The sequence below is a fragment of the Lolium perenne genome, chromosome 2 (genome assembly GCF_019359855.2).
Source record: "Lolium perenne isolate Kyuss_39 chromosome 2, Kyuss_2.0, whole genome shotgun sequence".
In the NCBI taxonomy this organism is placed as follows: domain Eukaryota; kingdom Viridiplantae; phylum Streptophyta; class Magnoliopsida; order Poales; family Poaceae; genus Lolium; species Lolium perenne.
The window spans coordinates 9,915,463-9,935,036 of NC_067245.2; the positions used below are offsets into that span (position 1 = coordinate 9,915,463).

General features: G+C 44.3%; 1 protein-coding gene across 2 annotated transcripts; it reads left to right on the forward strand.

Moving 5' to 3' along the window:
* The first annotated feature begins 13,473 nt into the window (after nt 1–13,473).
* LOC127324004 (peptidyl-prolyl cis-trans isomerase FKBP19, chloroplastic) lies at nt 13,474–17,832 on the forward strand. 2 transcript variants are annotated; one of them, XM_051352110.2, is made up of 10 exons: nt 13,474–13,714; nt 14,645–14,755; nt 15,969–16,054; nt 16,140–16,190; nt 16,308–16,388; nt 16,520–16,564; nt 17,035–17,090; nt 17,180–17,255; nt 17,334–17,440; nt 17,523–17,832. In XM_051352110.2, the coding sequence occupies exons 1-9, from the start codon at nt 13,525–13,527 to the stop codon at nt 17,430–17,432; spliced, it is 795 nt and encodes a 264-aa protein (XP_051208070.1). In that variant the 5' UTR covers nt 13,474–13,524; the 3' UTR covers nt 17,433–17,440; nt 17,523–17,832. The 2 variants fall into 2 exon arrangements, with proteins under 2 accessions (XP_051208070.1, XP_051208069.1); XM_051352109.2 differs by having other exon boundaries at nt 17,541–17,832.
* Nucleotides 17,833–19,574: the final 1,742 nt, after the last annotated feature.

The window sequence follows — 19,574 nt, forward strand, 5'->3', positions numbered from 1 at the left end:
TTTTAGCGCGACACGTGTCGAATGACCGCTCATGCCACGTGTTGATTTGAAGTGGACACGTTGGCCAATCTGAAATAGACACGTGGCAGTGGGTTGGGCCGTTTACACTATCTAGTTTGACCCATTATGCAGCAACTACAATCCATATTGTATTTCCCATGGGTTGGGCCTTCGCTCAGTGATCACGTACGGTCCATTATGACTTAATGCAGCCCATGAATTGTAGCTCAATCGTACAGAAAGTAATGCCCATATAGTAGGCCCAGTCATTTGGCATCAATAAAAATTGATTATTGCCCACAAGACGATGGCATGTCATTTCGTTTACTGTTATGGGCTATCACGACCCATTTAGGATATACAAAAAACCGAGCCAAAGAAGGCCACTTTACAAAATTTAGCCCAACTAATTATTACAACATGTTAAGAGTGTCTCTAGCGGCCCACCTGCGTAGAACAAATTGGCCGATAAACATTCGGGCCCAATAGTGGCTTGCACGAACAAAGCCCTACAGGATAAAAATACAGGCGCCTGCATATTATTATAGGTAAAATTCACACTGTATTTATAATATAATACAATCTTAGTCCAATGAGTAGCATCGAAAAGATAGTTCAGTTAGCACCACCGCATCACCTAACACTGCATCACCAAGTCACCACGTTACCTGGGTTAGAATTTCTAACTTTACTAAGCATTACCTTGCTTAACTGCTCAATCCTTGCCTCTAGATGAAATTATTTGTCTAAGTAGCTTACCAAGACAGATGTTGGACGGGTGAAAGGCTCGTACACCGCTCTATGACCGGCCGTAATGCCACACATATTTCTTACACGATGCCTATTTTCGGGGATAATCTGACATGAGATCTTATCCTGTATTCGATATATTTGCGGACCTCCCGTTGCTGAAGGGGTCTTCGCATAGTGGTGGACACTAGCGGTGCGATCTAACCCATGTTCACTGGTAGAAAAGGAGGCTTCCGTCCAGCCCCATTAGTCGCGAAACTGTAGGAACCGCGACTAATGAAGTCTTTAGTCGCGGTTCGGCAGGCGAACCGCGACCAAAGGCCTGGGCCCAGGGCGCTCGGTGGCCAGCTGGTGCACGTGAGGGGCTTTAGTCGCGGTTGGCCAGGCCAACCGCGACTAAAGGTGCCCGAAGGCCTTTAGTCGCGGTTGGCCAGGCCAACCGCGACTAAAGCTCCTCCCCTATATATACCAGTTCAGCACACTCACTTAGCCATTTGGTGCCACTTCTCTTCACAAACTTCACAAGGGGGTGTTAGGTTTGCTTTTGGCTCCTCTTATGCACACAAAGTGTTTGATGAAATGCCCCAAGAGCATGAAACAAACATGATATGAAGTGTCGGAGCCACACTTGAGCTTCCTCATTTATTTTTTCCTCCTCGATCACGGTTAGCAAGTTGAACCTTTCATATGTGTCATTGATAAAATATGCATGTGTGTAGTTTATTGTTTAATTTCTATTGTTTATAGTTAGTTAGTTTAACAAATGCATGATGGTTAATTATATATTTTATATTATAATAATGCAGATGAATCGACAATGGATGTACGGTAACCGACTCTCTGGCGAGTTCACTACGGGTTTGAAAGATTTCCTCGTAGTGGCTAATGCGAACAAGCAGAAGGGTTTTGTTATCTGTCCATGTGTTGACTGTAAGAATCAGAAGGGTTACTCTTCCTCAAGAGAAGTTCACATGCACCTGCTTCGGCACGGTTTCATGCCAAGCCATAATTGTTGGACCAAGCATGGAGAAAGAGGGGTTATAATGGAAGAATATGAAGAAGGGGATGATTTCATCGATGAAAACTATCTTGATCATTTCGGTGATACTTTCATGGAGGATGCTGAAGGTGAAGGCGAAGGTGAAGGGGAAGGGGAAGGTGAAGAAGAGGCACGTGATGAGCCCGTTGATGATCTTGGTCGGACCATTGCTGATGCACGGAGACGCTGCGAAACTGAAAAGGAGAGGGAGAATTTGGATCGCATGTTAGAGGATCACAGAAAGTCGCTGTACCCCGGATGCGATAATGGTCTGAAAAAGCTGGGCTGCACACTGGATTTGCTGAAATGGAAGGCACAGGCAGGTGTAGCTGACTCGACATTTGAAAACTTGCTGAAAATGTTGAAGAATATGTTTCCAAAGAATAACGAGTTGCCCACCAGTACGTACGAAGCAAAGAAGGTTGTCTTCCCTCTAGGTTTAGAGGTTCTGAAGATACATGCATGCATCAACGACTGCATCCTCTACCGCGGTGAATACAAGAATTTGAATGAATGTTCGGTATGCACTGCATTGCGTTATAAGATCAGAGGCGATGACCCTGGTGACGATGTTGAGGGCGAGAAACCCAGGAAGAGGGTTCCCGCCAAGGTGATGTGGTATGCTCCTATAATACCACGGTTGAAACGTCTGTTCAGGAACAAAGAGCATGCCAAGTTGTTGCGATGGCACAAAGAGGACCGTAAGTCGGACGGGGAGTTGAGACACCCCGCAGATGGAACGCAATGGAGAAAGATCGACAGAGAGTTCAAAGATTTTGCAGCTGACGCAAGGAACATAAGATTTGGTCTAAGTACAGATGGCATGAATCCTTTTGGCGAGCAGAGCTCCAGCCATAGCACCTGGTCCGTGACTCTACGCATCTACAACCTTCCTCCTTGGTTGTGCATGAAGCGGAAGTTCATTATGATGCCAGTGCTCATCCAAGGTCCGAAGCAACCCGGTAACGACATCGATGTGTACCTAAGGCCATTAGTTGATGAACTTTTACAGTTGTGGGGAAGACCTGGTGTCCGTGTGTGGGATGAGCACAAAGAAGAGGAATTTGACCTACGAGCGTTGCTTTTCGTAACCATCAACGATTGGCCTGCTCTTAGTAACCTTTCGGGACTGTCAAATAAGGGATACAATGCATGCACGCACGCACTGCTTACATGAGACTGAAAGTGTACATTTGCCAAATTATAAGAAGAACGTCTACCTTGGGCATCGTCGATTTCTGCCGAAAATTCATCCAGTAAAAAAGAAAGGCAAGCATTACAATGGCAAGGCAGATCACCGGCCGAAGCCTGCGGAACGCACTGGTGCTGAGGTATTTGATATGGTCAAGGATTTGAAAGTCATCTTTGGAAAGGGTCCTGGCGGACAATCAATTCCGAAGGGAGCTGACGGGCACGCAGCCATGTGGAAGAAGAAATCTATATTCTGGGAGCTAGAATATTGGAAAGTCCTAGATGTCCGCTCTGCAATCGACGTGATGCATGTTACGAAGAATATTTGCGTGAACCTCCTAAGCTTCTTGGGCGTGTATGGGAAGACAAATGATACATAGGAAGCACGGCAGGACCAGTAACGTTTGAAAGACCCTGATGACCGGCATCCGGAATGGTTTCAAGGTCGTGCCAGCTACGCTCTGACCAAAGAATAGAAGGTCATCTTTTTGGAATGCCTGAGCAGTATGAAGGTCCCGTCTGGATTCTCGTCCAATATAAAGGGAATAATAAACATGGCGGAGAAAAAGTTCCAAAACCTGAAGTCTCACGACTGCCACGTGATTATGACGCAATTGCTTCCGATTGCTTTGAGGGGGCTCCTGCCGGAAAATGTTCGAGTAGCCATTGTGAAGCTATGTGCATTCCTCAATGCAATCTCTCAGAAGGTAATCAATCCAGAAGTTCTACCACGGTTACAGAACGATGTGGTCCAATGTCTTGTCAGTTTCGAGTTGGTGTTCCTGCCATCCTTCTTCAATATTATGACGCACCTCCTGGTTCACCTAGTCGAAGAGATTTCCATTCTCGGTCCTGTATTTCTACACAATATGTTCCCATTCGAGAGGTTCATGGGAGTATTAAAGAAATATGTTCGTAACCGTGCTAGGCCAGAAGGAAGCATCGCGAAGGGCTATGGAAATGAGGAGGTAATTGAGTTTTGTGTTGACTTTGTTCCTGACCTTAAGCCAATTGGTCTTCCTCGATCGTGGCACGAGGGGAGACTAAGTGGAAAAGGCACGATCGGAAGGAAATCAACGATATGTATGGACGGCCATTCTATGACTGAAGCACACCACACAGTTCTGACCAATTCTAGCTTGGTGGCTCCGTACTTTGAGAAACACAAGAATATTTTACGCTTGGACAACCCGGGGAAGCCTGAATCCTGGATTAGGAAGGCCCACATGGAGACTTTCGGCAGTTGGTTGAGAAAACATTTAATGAATGACAATGATGTTGTAGATTAGCTGTACATGTTGGCCAAGACACCATCTTCGGCTATAACGACTTTCCAAGGGTACGAGATAAATGGGAATACATTTTACACGATCGCCCAAGATAAAAAGAGCACCAACCAAAACAGTGGTGTCCGCTTTGATGCAGCAACCGAGAATGGGCAAAAGGTCACATATTATGGTTACATAGAGGAGATATGGGAACTTGACTATGGACCCTCCTTTAAGGTCCCTTTGTTCCGGTGCAAATGGTTCAAGCTAACAGGAGGTGGGGTAAAGGTGGACCAGCAATACGGAATGACAATGGTGGATTTCAACAATCTTGGTTACCTTGACGAACCATTCGTTCTAGCGAAAGATGTCGCTCAGGTTTTCTATGTGAAGGACATGAGTAGCAAACCGAGGAAACGGAAAGATAAGAAAACGATAAGTACATCATGCGATGATCCAAAGCGCCACATTGTTCTTTCAGGGAAAAGAAACCTCGTGGGAGTGGAGGACAAGACAGACATGTCAGAAGATTATAATATGTTTGCTGAAATTCCGCCCTTCAAAGTGAACACCGACCAAAGCATTAAGTTAAATGATGAGGATGCTCCATGGATACGGCACAATCGTAAGCAAGCAGGGACACAAGGGAAGAAATGATGTGTAATAATTTATTGTACCAAACTTTATTGAATGGATCATGTGAATTATATTACCCGTGATGTGTTTGGTGTCCATTTTCAAATGATTCGATTGATTCGAGAAACCACACTGATGATACATGAAATTTGGAGTGATTTAGTCATACTCCTGCCTAGGCGTATAATATGCATACTCGTAGTCTTCATAGCCACCACCGTTGTACTGGTAGTCGTCGCCTTCTAAGTTGCCGTCGTCGTCGTCGCTGCTGTCGTCGCTATCGTCGGGCGGCGCTCGTGGCTCGAACTGAGGGTAGCGCAGGCGGGGGATATCGCCGGCCGTGATGTAGTCCATGACGCACTGCAGAGTCCGGCCGTACCACCATAGCCGACGGCCGGCCTCGTGGACGTTCCCAGGAGGCAGACCGTCCTCCTCATACCTGGCGAGCGCCCTCTCATGCCGATTGATGAAGAAGGCGTCCCAAGTATGCTGGTTATCGGGATGCCAGCGGGGATTCATCCGCTGCTCCGGCGTGAGGTCGAGGTAGTAGTGGTTCGTGATGGCCGCCCGGCGCGCAAGCACTCGAGGGACGGGAGGGACCGGCACGCCGCCGGCGCTTAGGCTCCAGCCGACGGGGACGCGGTAGCCCGGTGGGCAAGGGTAGTTCGAGGCGCAAAGCTCCTCCACCTGCTGGTAGGTTAGAGTGGGTGCGGTGGAAGCCATGAGAGAGTGATGAGAGATTGTAGAGATGTGATAATGCTGGCCAAGATGGGCTACATATATGTAGTGAGAAATGGCGGGAAAAATGGGAGCGGGAAGACAGGAGGCGGGAAGAAAGTGGTGGGAAGAAAGAGGCGGGAAGAAAGTGGCGGGAAGAAAGAGGCGGGAAGAAATTGGCGGGAAGAAAGAGGCGGGAAGAAAGAGGCGGGAAGACAGGGAAGAAATGGCGGGAAGAAGAGGAATCCAGAGCTGGTCATCTAATCTTTAGTCCCGGCTGGTGAGTGTAACCGGGACTAAAGGTGGTTTTGTATCATCTAATAAAACTGTCGGTGGGATAAGGACGTCTGGGTAAGCTTTAGTCCCGGCTGGTGGGTGCAACCGGGACTAAAGGTGGTTTTTGTGTCATCTATGAAAACTGTCGGTGGGATAAGGATGTTTGGGTAAGTTTTAGTCCCGGCTGGAGGGTGCAACCGTGACTAAAGCTGTCGGCATGATAAGAACGCGTGTGTGGACGCACTGCTCGATGAGATAAAGCATGTAGCGCACGACGCCCTGTCGGAGGAACAAGCCAAAGCCGAAGCGGTGCCGTGCCTATAAAAGGAGCATCGATACGCCTTGGCAAGCAGACCAACAAGCCAACCTAGCAGGTAGGGAGAGTTTCATCCCCATGGATGAAGTAAAGGGTTGGAAAATCTCCCGTGGCGCAGCTTCTCGAAGATGTCGTCGGTGCACACGCCCTACGACATCTTCGGAAGTTGCTCCTCGGGAAAATTTTCCTGCAAGCCCGTGAAAGACTTCATCTCTCCTCTAACAGTGTTGGGTAAAGGGTTGGAAAATCTCCCGTGGCGCAACTTCTCGAAGATGTCGTCGGTGCACACGCCCTACGACATCTTTGGAAGTTGCTCCTCGGAATTTTTTCTGCAAGCCCTTGAAAGAGGGGGGCGAGAAGACAGAGGCGGCCGGGAAGAACTGGCGGGAAGAGGGGGGCGGAAAGATAGATGCGGGAAGAGGGGGCCGGCGGAAAGATAGAGGCGGGAAGAGGGGGGCGGCGAGAAGACAGAGGCGGCCGGGAAGAACTGGTGGGAAGAACTGGTGGGAAGAGGGAGGCGGAAAGATTTTTAAATGAAAGTGGCGGGAAGAAAGAGGCGGGAAGAAAGAGGCGGGAAAGAACTGGCGGGAAGACAGGCCGGGGAGAACTTATGGGAAGACAGAGGTGGCCGGGAAAAACTGGTGGGAAGCGGGGGGCAGGAAGACAGATGAGGGAAGAAATTGGTTTTTCTGATTTTTTGATATATTATTTGTATTTTTAACATTTTGAATTGAATTAGTTTTACTTTTCTTAATTTTTTGATATACTATTTGTATTTTTAACATTTTCAATTGAATTAGTTTTATTTTTCTAATTTTTTTGATATATTATTTGTATTTTTAACATTTTGAATTGAATTAGTTTTACTTTTCTTAATTTTCTGATATACTATTTGTATTTTTAACATTTTGAATTGAATTAGTTTTATTTTTCTGATTTTTTTGATATATTATTTGTATTTTTAACATTTTGAATTGAATTAGTTTTACTTTTCTTAATTTTTTGATATACTATTTGTATTTTTAACATTTTGAATTGAATTAGTTTTATTTTTCTGAATTTTTTGATATATTATTTGTATTTTTAACATTTTGAATTGAATTAGTTTTATTCTTCTGAATTTTTAGATATATTATTTGTATTTTATGATTTTGAAATGAATTAGTTTTATTTTTCTGAATTTATTGATATATTATATGTATTTTTAACATTTTGAATTGAATTAGTTTTATTTTTCTGAATTTTTTGATATATTATTTGTATTTTATGATTTTGAAATGAATTAGTTTTATTTTTCTGAATTTATTGATATATTATATGTATTTTTAACATTTTGAAAAAGAAAAGTAATTTGAAAAACACCTTTAGTCGCGGTTGGCCTCGCCAACCGCGACTAAAGGTCTGTGCGCGTGGGAACGAAAAACCCGGCGAAAAAAGCATTTAGTCGCGGTTGGTCTAGCCAACCGCGACTAAAGGGTACCCTTTAGTCGCGGGTCGCCTCCCCAACCGCGACTAAAGGGGGGGGCTATAAATACTCGCGGGCGCGAACGGCCGGCCAGTTCTTCTTCTTCCTCGAACCGTCAGACTGCGCGCGCGGAGATCCTCCTCAGACGCTCGCCGCCGTTGTCCGTCGCCGCCGTCGTCCGTCGCCGCCGTCGTCCGTCGCCGAACACGCCGCTGTATGTTGCTGCCCTTCCCGTCCGCGCGCGCTAATCGAGCTCCTCCCCGGCCGCCGCTCTCGCTACGCGCCGCGCGCCGCATATCGACGATGGAGACGACGGCACCGCCGCCGCCCTCGCCGTCGCTTCGCGAGTGTCCTCGCCGCTGCCGCCCTCCCGGCTGTCGTCGCTGCAGGGCAGCTTGCCGCCGGCGCCCTCGCCGCGCGCGCGGGGTGCGCCCCGCTCGGCAGAGACGAACCACACAGAGAGGAGAGGAGAGAAGGGCTAGGGGCCTGGCTGGTTTTTTTGGTTTTTTTTTGTTTTTTTAAAATCGTAACTAAGTTTTTTTAATTAAAATTGTAACTTAATTAAATTTTAAACGTGTATTATGTGAAGAACTAATTTGTAACTAAGTTTATTTATTTATTTTTTATTTGTAACTAAGCTTTTAAATTTGTAACTAAGTTTTTTTTAATTAAAAACGAAACAACTTTGTGGACGTGTATTATATGTGAAGAACTTAGTAACAATTCAAAAAACTAAAAAAAAACTTAGTTACAAATTCAAAAAACAAAACAAAACGGAGGGGGCAGCGCTCGTCGCACTAGGGCGCCGAGGACACATAACTTAACCACCGCGCGTATACGGAGGGGGCAACGCTCGTCGCCCCTCCGTATACGCGCGGTGTATTTTTTTTGGATCGAGAGGGGGCGGCGAGGGTTATGTGTCCTCGGCACCGCCACCGCCCTTTCGCCACCGCCACCGGTCTCTCGGTCACGCGGTCACTGCGTCCCCCCTCTCGCCTCCCTCGTCGCCCTCTCTTTTTATATGTAGAAGAGATGTGATAATGCATATACATAATTAATTAGTTTTTACTACCTGTTTTCAGGACTGACATATGGCGGACGATATAGTTGACCCGATTATGGCCAACTATGATTCGGAAGCTGAAGAACGCATCTTCGGCATCATAAAAGGCGATGTTATTTATGTGCCGAACGAACAAGATGAAGAAGATGATATCTCTTCTTATCTGAACCTTGACGGTCAAGATGAAGGCCGTCAGCAAGATGATGCCGAACAAACATCGATAAACGACGATCTTCAATTGGAAGTAGCAACCACCTCCGGCGCCGAGGTATATATATATATATATATATATATATATATATATATATATAGCCTCTGGTGATACAAACTTACTGATTTGAATAAATATGTGTGTACTAACGCGCGCGACTCTCTTTCTTGTTTTAGCCCTCGGCCGGATCGTCGAAACAATCGAGTACGTCGTCAAAGCGTGGCGCAACCAAGACGCTGAAACAAGGAGAAACATTTACCATCGAGGTTGTCTGTGCTGCAACCGGCAGGCCGCTGGAGCCCCAGAAGAACTCAACCAAGTTTATCAACCAATGCGGAGCCGTTGTTAGAGACAACGTCCCGATCACCGTCCAGGAGTGGAATCAGCCAAAGAAGGCACGTGTTGGTTTCAGTTTTGTCGAGAAGAGAACAAAAAAAGATTGCTTCAAAAAGCTTATGGAACATTTCGTTCTACCTCCGGAATACAACAAATTCGATGAGGAGGGTAACAAGATTGAGGAAAACAAGGAGAGGAGGAGGCTAGTCAAACACTTCGCTCTCGGTAAGATGGCCGACGCATTTCGGAAATTCAAGCAAAATCTAGCACGTGACTATGTCAACAAGAACAAGACTCCGGATTTCAAAGGACAATATGAGAAACTGAACGATGATTGGCCAGAATTTGTGAGGCAAAAGAAATCGGAGCATTTCATTGAAATATCGAAAAAAAGGAAAATGCGGCTAAGAAGGAGTACAATCATATTATGGGGCCAGGAGGGTATAGCTATTGGGAGCCTAGGTGGAAGAAGATGGAGAACGAGCTGAGGGCGCGAGGAATCCGTCCAGGTACGGAGGGATGGGAGCCAAGGGCCAAAAGCTGGTGGTACGGGCATGGGGGAACGCTACACCCGGAGACAGGGGAGTGTGTTCACGAGAACAAAACGTTTAAACCCACCCAAGCCCTTATTGACGCAATGACCGCTGCTCAAGAGGGGAAGATCAAGTTCAACAGAGAGAACGACGCGCTGACAAAAGCCCTCGGGAATCCTGAACACGGAGGACGTGTACGAGGCAAGGGGCACATTTCGTGGAAAATAGGGTTTTCCCAGGACGATGACCCGTACGGTTACAGAAGCCGTAAGAGAAAGGCGGATCGAGATGCAAATGTTGTGGCGCGGTTGGTATCAGAATTCGATGTGATGAAGAAAACCCTGGATACACTAGTACAAGAAAGATCGGCAGCTGCGACGCATGAAGATCATCCAGCGGATCTCGGAAGCCAGCAACGGAGAAGCAGCGTGGCTTCCACGGAGGTCCCGCCGGCTAGTGATGTTGAACCGACGATCAATATTACTGCACCGGAGCCTCCTCGCTACCCCGTGGACGATGTAAAGGAGATGAAAGAATGTCATCTGCATTATCCAGTTGGGAACATGTCCACGAAGGTAGCCATCGGCAGTGCTTTACCATGTTTACCTGGAGCACTCCACCACAACAACCCCATTCTAGATGGCTATGCTCGTGTCACGGTGGAGGACATAGTCCCAGGGTTTGAGGACCTGGAGATTGACATTGCTACACCCGAAGGGGAGAGAAGACTTGGAGGTGTCAAGCGCCAGTTCATTCTATGGAAAAAGAAGTTAATCAAGTTTCCAGGCGAGTCGCCAAGGCCAACAAGTCCACCCCCCTCCGATGGTGGTGGCGGCGGCGGCGGTGGTGGTGGTGGTGGTGGTGGTGGTGGTGGTGGCGGTTCACCTACACCTCCGTCACGTCAGCCGACGCCCCCCAGTCCACAACGTCCGGCGGGTGATCAGACGCCGCCCCCCAGTCCCCGTCCGGCGGGTGATCAGACGCCGCCCCCCAATCCACCTCCGACAAAGAAGCAGAAGCAGTCCTGGATTATTAACCCGGACCCTTATGTACCTAAGACCACAAAGGTACCGGAGCCATCACTGAAGCCTCTCCCCACAAGGCCTTGGGAACGTAGTGTCGAGGAAGTCGACGCGGCCGCGGCTGCTGATTTGGAGAAATGGAAGGCGAACTGCAAGAAGAAAAGAGAGCCCGAGCCCAAGCCAGTATTTTCTGATGAGCAAAAGAAGTGGGCTAAGTCATTTTTGAGCACACCGTCCCAAGCCGCGAAGAATCTGCCTGACGACTATGCACGTGAACTTCGTAGGCAGGCACTCATGTTGAAGGAGAAGAAAGAGCGGGCGGAGAACCAGGAGAAGAAAGCCTTGGAGGAGGCCAAGAAAGAATTAGCAAGTAAAAAAAGCGGGAAACGAGTTGCCCAGCTCGGGGAACAAAGTAAACAATCGATTGCCCCGCTCATAGTGAAAGCCGCCGGTCCGGATGACCCCGATATCATAGCAGCTGCGGCAGCACAGGGATTGACTATAACGAGTGCCAGCGAACAAGCGGCCAACTTAGGTATGACTCTTCGTGCACTGTTAGGCCTTGAGGAGGCGCCAATGAGTGAGGTAGTAATTACATATGTGCGGAATGGGCCCCTCGTCGAGCCTGCGCAGGAAGAGGATCTACCTCCACAAATGAAAAATCTGCTAAATTGGTACAAGGGTTACATAAAAAATAAAAACGCCAAAGAATATATTTATGCAGAAGTTAGACATGAGGATCACTTCAAACATTACTATGTAACAATTCATATGAGTGAATTTTTCCAGCTTTTCAATCTGCGCGAGCTCGACAAATCTATCATCAGTTGCTACGTTCTGTAAGTGATTTATTTCTACCCCCATCTCATTCATTGCCTGCACTATATATATATATTGTCCTAACTATATTGTTGTGTACGCTATTAATTATGCAGAATGAAGCTTAGGGAATGCAGAATAAGGAACATCCATGATGTTGGGTTCATTGACCCACAAATCGTTAATGGATATGTGTTAGAAAATCACCCTGCCGACATGGAGCAAGACCTATGGCGTTTTCTTACAAGGCAGGAACTCAAAAGTGATATTCTATTTCCTTACCATTTTGGGTGAGTGTTTCTGTCTTGAGCATATTCTCTTTTGTTTACTCCATGCATGGTATGTGGCTATTCGATGAGTTATGCATGACTGTGCATGTATCGTGTACACAGGTTCCACTGGATTCTGCTAGTACTTAAATTTCACGACTCCACAGTTCTCGTCCACGACTCTCTGAATATGGATGCAAAGCCTTGGGCCAACATGAGAAGAATGATGCAGAAGTAATTATTTTCATTCATTTGCGCTCTATATCGATCGGCCTATTTCGTTCATTTCCTAATATCAAGTAACTAATAACTCTCTTGTTTATTTAATTTTCTTTGCCTCGTAGGGTTTGGAGACGGTTCGTAGATACAAATGTCGGTGAATTCAAAAAGGAGCTACAATTTAAAAGGTCAGTGGCTGTGAATGGTGGGGATATTCAGCCAGCGGGGACCAATCTATGTGGATACTATGTCTGTGAGATGATCCGGAGATACACCTCTGAGCGGGTTCCGTGTGAAAACAATGAGAAGAGGAATAACCTCCGGAAGATGCTTAGTCCAGAAGCTCGCTTCCGACCACTTCAAGAGGAACTAGCTGGATGGTTCAGGAGAGAAGTCATCGATCCTAAAGGAGAACACTATGTAGAGGACGTAGAACTTCATATGCATTAAATTATGCATGGAAATTTGTTCAAAATTGTATATGATCATCCGATGATATTGAATATATATTGTATATTCCTCTTGAATTCTTTTTGGTTCTAATTTCAAATTTGTTTGAAATTGTACATTCATATGCATGTATGTAGTACCGTAGAATATGTGAAACTCCTTCAAAATTAAAATAAAACACAAAAGAAATAAAACAATACAAATTAAAAAGAAAACAGGTTTAGGGGGGGGGGGGGGGGGGGGGCTAAAACCCTAAATATGCGGCGGCCTTTAGTCGCGGTTGGCCAGGAGAACCGCGACTAAAGGTCCTCCGCCCCGACGGACTGCTGGCGGCCACGTGGATGTGCCTTTAGTCGCGGTTCGTAAGAAACCGCGACTAAAGGGGGAGCCTTTAGTCGCGCTTATTTGGTCGCGGTTGCGCAACCGCGACTAATGACAGTTGCGAACCGCGACCAAAGACCCTTTTTCCACCGGTGGTTATATGCACAAAGAAACCTCGTTGCTAATTATGTTTACAGCGTGGATTTGAAAGCATACAGACACAATCATCTTCAATAATGAACTGCCTTCGGTAACCTTCCTAGTCGACACGATCAAAGTTGTGACAAGTTCATGGACGGATGCGGGGGAGCACGAGCGCTCCATCAACTGCTCTCTTATATTATTTTTTTAGGTTGAGTTGTATAGCATGAGTGTTGGTCCACTTTTTAGATGTGAACGTACAACTTCTTTTTCAATGGATGAATCGAAACACAAAGATTTTCGTGTTTTCGCGAAAAACAGCTGCCAAACGAACGTTCCACGGTCATCCCAGCACGCTCTTGCTGTTGCGGCCGTCGGATGCCCAAACGGACGGATGTGCGCGGCTCAAAACTCCGAATGGATTCTTGGAGCTCCCTCCCTCTTATCCAACTCGAACCCGTGGCTACTCTCCGTCCGTCCCCATGTCATCCCCGGCGTGCCGTCCCGGCCTCCCGGCGCCCCGCCGGCAGGCGACGCTCCTCCTCCAGCCGGCCGCTCCTCCGTCCGTCTCGAGGCGGCCTATCCATCGAACAGCATCTTCGCGCTCCACCTTCGAGGTCTGTTCTCCTGGGGCCCGCCGTCGTCAAACTCGGGTCATCCCTTCTTGCCATGGTAAGCAGCTTCAGCTTTGCTTGAATGGATTTTTTTGGGGGGCTAAGATGGAATTTTCTAAGTCTGTTTTGTTAGTCCGTCTGGAGAGCTGCAGATTGATTGCTGCGTGCGTAGTACCTGTTCATGTTGATCCTAGTTGAGATCCTCTACTATTGCTTGTGTCACTGGCGGTAGCTTATATTCTACTGAGAATGGATCGTCGGACTGAAATGCATAGCCGGGGTTGAGTGCACTGTGCGCCCCTGTCACGGACCATCATATTTCTGTAAAAGATGTCATAATTGGTCTGGTGAAATGCAGTAGTAGTTGAATGTGGTTTGTCTGATCTGAATGTTGAAATACAAAATTCTACTTGCTGTACTTTTGGAACGAGGGAAAACTATTAAGTTTCTTTGGTTGGAAAAATCACAATAAAACAATTCAGAGTTCTACGCCAAATCATCATCCAGATTATGTGGAATTAAATGGTGTCCTTGGGAACCATATGTATACATCATCAAAAACCTGAAATTGTGATAACAAGTAGTCAACAAAGAAAAAAGGTGAAAAAGAACACCATCCTTGGTGTTGTCATTGACCGGTATCGACCATTGTGGCACCTTCTGGTCTTGGTTTGAAGCTTGGTCTCTAGCTCATAGACAAGAATATCCTCATGGTCTTTCTTCAAAGACCCTGCCCAGAATTCCAGGACTACAAATTTTGTCGCAGCTTTGTATCATAACATGTGCTTGGATGACCAACTCTTTTTTACTGGAGAAAGACAATGGTATACTGCAAGATTGTTTTGTTAGACATTACATGTTAAATGTCACTTCATGCATAACGAACATGTATTTGAAACTAAATTTTGTTTTCTAAATGCTATTCATTTGATTACGTCTCAAATGGTACTGATCTTGGTTTTAATTTGTCCGTTTACTACTTGCGCAGGTGGTATGATAGAAAGAAGGAGACTACTATTGATTCCTGCAATTACTATAACCATTGGTTCCTTTCAGTACAGTCTGGAGAATGGAGCAGCAAAAGCTGAATTTACTGATAGTGAGTGTTCAATCAATATCCCCTCATTTAAAAATACACAGGTTCTTCCATACTTTAACACATATGCTTTGAACCTACTTGACTTCTTTGTAAACATGGTATCAGTTATCAATAATGCTGAGCTGTCATAAATTTGGGTTGAACATGCTATTTTGACATTGTAGAGGAGATGCTAGTCTTTTGATTATACCTTAAATCTCTCATACCTCAGACCTTGTTCTTACCATATCTTGATGTTATTTTAGTTGGTTGGTCTCTTTGTACTGCAGAACAACCTTTCGACTTAAAAAATCTGTTTAAAATAGCGGGCTATAGCCTATTGCCGCGGAGATTTCTGAAGCTATAAAAGGCTATAGCAGGCTATGACCATATATTCGATTTGCTAAATAATAGAGAAAAATCCAATATTACGGCAGCATATAAATCGTATATATGATCAATAATTCACAGATACCATAGTAACATTGTCACATAAGAGATGCGCATAACCAAAACATAGTTCACATATAGTTATGTCAAAAACATAGTTCATAGATAGTTAAGGACATAGTTATGTCCAAATATTACAACATCATTAAGTAGTAGCAGTTCATGATATAGTGGTGTTCATAAATTGGACCGCTCTGAAGATTTTGGGTCAAATTTTTTTGGCCCGTTGAGGGGGAAGAATGCCGCTATTAGGCTAAATTGGGGCTAAATAGTTATAGCCGGGCTATTTACGGCTATTTCCATTTAGCCTTTAAAGGCTCTAGCTGTAGCCGCGGGCATCGCGGAAGGCTATAGCCGGGCTATAGCGAGCTATTTTAAACAGAGCTTAAAAAACGATTAGGGGCTGATATAGCTTGTGTTCAAGTATACTAGTATTTATTTTTTCTGTCAAAATCATATAAGCATTCAGATAGCTATGTCTTAGGCACTAAGTCTGCTAGGCTAGCAAGTTGTAAGGCACTAAGACTGCTGTAGCAGTAGCAGTAGCAAATTCCAATTTTGCTAGGTTTGTTGTACAAACCTTCCTACCTCTGTACCAACCTATCCTTCTACCCCTCTGTATATAAACATGTATTCTGTGTATAAGCTGTAGCTATTGCCCCAGAAAATAACTATCCAGTGAGCTACCTATGTGCGCGTGTGAGAGCAGAGGAATTCCATCTCATATTCACATTCTTAACGAAAATATGCAATCATGCCTTACTCTTTGATATTACAATTTTAGTGCCAGCGCTTCGTGGGAAGGATTATGGAAAGACAAAAATGAGTTATCCTGATTATACTGAAACAGAATCTGGCCTCCAGTACAAGGTGGTAGCAATGGCATTCAATCCTTTCTACATAATGCTCACACACTCAGATTTGTTAGGTTCAGAATTCTGACGAGAAATTACAGGACTTGCGGGTTGGAGATGGCCCATCCCCAAAGAAGGGGGAGACTGTAGTGGTCAGTTACAAGCATCACATTTGCGTTGGACTGTAGCTACTTTTAGGATGTTTTCCAGCGTTATTTGTTGTGGTGTGTCAACTGTTATGTTGACTTGGGTTTGTGAATGGGCATCAGGTTGATTGGGATGGATACACAATTGGATACTATGGTCGCATTTTCGAAGCTCGAAATAAGACAAAAGGTGGTTCGTTTGAGGTACACATGCTCCCTGTAGTGAAAAAAAAAAGAGATGAGTTCTCAGCTTCCTTTGCATACATATTTGCTCAAGTATAAACTGAGTTATTACTTCAGTTCGACCAATAGCCCCTTTTTTATTTTCATTGCAGGGTGGTGATAAAGAATTCTTCAAGTTTAAGATTGGATCAGGACAGGTGATTTACTATTTATGCAGTGTGTACCACTCAAGTACTCAAGAACTCCCTCTGCCCTCTGGTTCCCTAATAGTTGTCAGTTTTGGAAGTCAACATCATATTGAACATACAACTTCGACAAGGAACTTCTCTAGGAATATATTTGTAAAATATCACAAAAATATATATTGTGAAATTATGCATAGCTGTGCATATTGCATGATGTATCCCATCTTAAACACTTTATATAAGGTATTGGTAGTAAGCATTTTTTAAGTGACTTTGTCTGTGCAAAATGACAACTATTGAATTTGAGGGATTAGTTCTCTTACTCTTGAACTAGCTAGTCTGGTGCATAATGTTCATTGACAATTTTTCATAACGTTATTTACATTTAGGTATTTCCATCTTTGCTCTACTGTATATTCTAAAGCTACTATTTGTTAGTTTGTTACACTCTAACAAATAGCAGTATTAAAAATATCAATTAGGTAATACCAGCTTTTGAGGAGGCTATGACAGGCATGCGTCCAGGTGGAGTTAGAAGGTAAACTCTTGACATTTTTTGTAACCACACTTTCTAAATGTATTACTAACACAACTTTTAATGGTATTATCGATGCTCACACACTTCAGGATAATAGTACCACCGGATATTGGATATCCTGACAATGACTTGAACAAGTTAGGCCCAAAACCAACAACATTCTCGGTAATATATTTCCCTGAAATTACAAAAAAACTCGATATTTTTATGATTAGATCGCATAACACCTTTTTTTTCTTGCAGGGACAAAGGGCTCTAGATTTTGTTCTAAGGAATCAAGGGCTAATAGATAAAACTCTCCTGTTTGACATTGAGCTTATCAGGATAGTTCCAACTCAATAGTACAGGAGGTAACTCCATTTGCCTGGAAGTAAATCTGCCTTGTACCATTTTCTCAATCTCTTGTCTGGCGCAACTCAATTAATTTGTTAGGCACATGGGCCATTGCAGGGTAATTTGGATAACCTTTTGAAGGAAAGAAGCGTAACTTTTTGAGCATTGAATCAAATCTTTGGATGATCATTGGATATGTAAATGTTTAATATATATACTATATACTTGAGTATCAACAAAAAATAATCATCGAGATCATGCACCCATCTGTTGTTTACTCGGAAAATATTAAGAAGGAATGTAAAGTGCAACCGGAAAGATCCAGTCTATTAGTGAAATAGGCCACTTGTAGACACACTCTGATCTGTCCAAATTAGAGCAGCAAGTATAGAACAAATTTTCTCTGAAATTCTCATTTGATCTTTGTTTGGTTTGTCTCATGTCCATCTTATGCTGTGTTTTACACATGGATATGATGATGCGATTTTTTCCAAAGTTGTGTGTGATTCATGTAGCTTGTGGAATTTCTGTGTAAAAAAAACATTTAACTCTGTCAATGGGAGAAAGTAAGTACCTGATATCAAAATTGGCCCCAAAAGTAATATTCAAGCTTTGGATCGAGTTCTGAATTTTCCACTTCTGTGTTGTGGTCTAGATAAGTTGGTGACAGAAGGTTTGACCTTCCCTGGCTAGCTTTCCTTTTTTTCCACAGGGTTGAGCTTCTGAGCTTTATATCATTTTGTCTAAGGTCCTATTTATCCTAGATCACATTTGTGCATGTATGGTGAAAAGCTGTTGCTTGCATTCTCTTATGTTTATTCACATATTTTCTGATGCTTGGGTCCACACACATTAAATATGGATGCTTGTGCTTATACAGTGTGTCAAACAGTTCTTTGAGTAACTCCTCGTACCACATATGTTAGTGACAACACAACAGTCTAGCACCATGATGCTCATGTGTTACCCAACAATACCAACATAACATTAGAATGGCGTGTTCATTGCACCCAGCCACCCAGGACTCCTCTTATTTGAAGCAGTGACAACATATGTCAGTGACAACACAACACTCCAGCTCCAATGCATATCACATATCAATATAAATGCCACCATGTGTTAACGGTGCTAGCACAACATGTTATGTTCACAAATTGCAAGAACATGGACTTCGACAATGTCATCGAAGCACACAGAAGAATTGGTGGGATTAGGAAGCATCAAGATAATTAACAGTGCTGATGGGGTTCTCACAGCTAGAGAGCATTGGATTTATTGTCCGCAAATATTATCTGCAACTCCCATATGATATTCTGCTTCACCAAATTGCCCTTCTATGCAGTGCGATGGGGAGTCTAGAGAGACCGTGTAGATGAGAAATTTGTTGTGATCAGTAGTAAGTACATGAAGTGAGAACATGTCTCAATTTAAAAAAATCTGTAGATTTTGTCCTCGTTCTGAATGTGTGTTTATTGTGAGTTTGTGTAGGAGCCTAGTTCATGTAAAACCCTAACGAAACTAAGTGTATGGATTGAAACATGCATTATTGCAATGACAGACGATCGATGATGTTCAACTGGAAATAACATGTCATGCATTAGGTTGATTGCTGAAAGTTTTCCACTCCATTTTGTTCTAGATAGATGGGTGGCCCTACTTTGACCGTGTCTGGCTGTAGTGCTCACAATTCTTAGCTTTGCGACCTTATTAACTTGGTGTTCGGACCTTCTCATGAGTAGTTCATCTTTGTCCCTGAATGGTGAAGTTGTTGCCCTCTATCTTGTAGCTCATTGGAACATTTGTTCATGCTAGAAAGTATTTTGCAAGGAACTCCTTTTTTTTTGTAACAAGCCTAGGAACTTCATAAATTAGCACATGCACAACACTCTGATACCATAATGACCGTATAATATATCAGGCTGGCAAGTTCTTCTGCGCCACATGAGCAAGCACATTACTCTTCTTATTTAAAGCTGTGGGCTACAATGCATATGGCATACCAATATATATGCTCTAGGTTTTTAAGCATGTTAGCAAAATAGCCTATGTTTATGGCAGGAACTTGATGTCCCTTCCTATGGTATGTTGTAGAAGCACACACAATACATGGTGGGGGTTAGGAAGCATCAGGATAAGTAGAGCCACATCTCG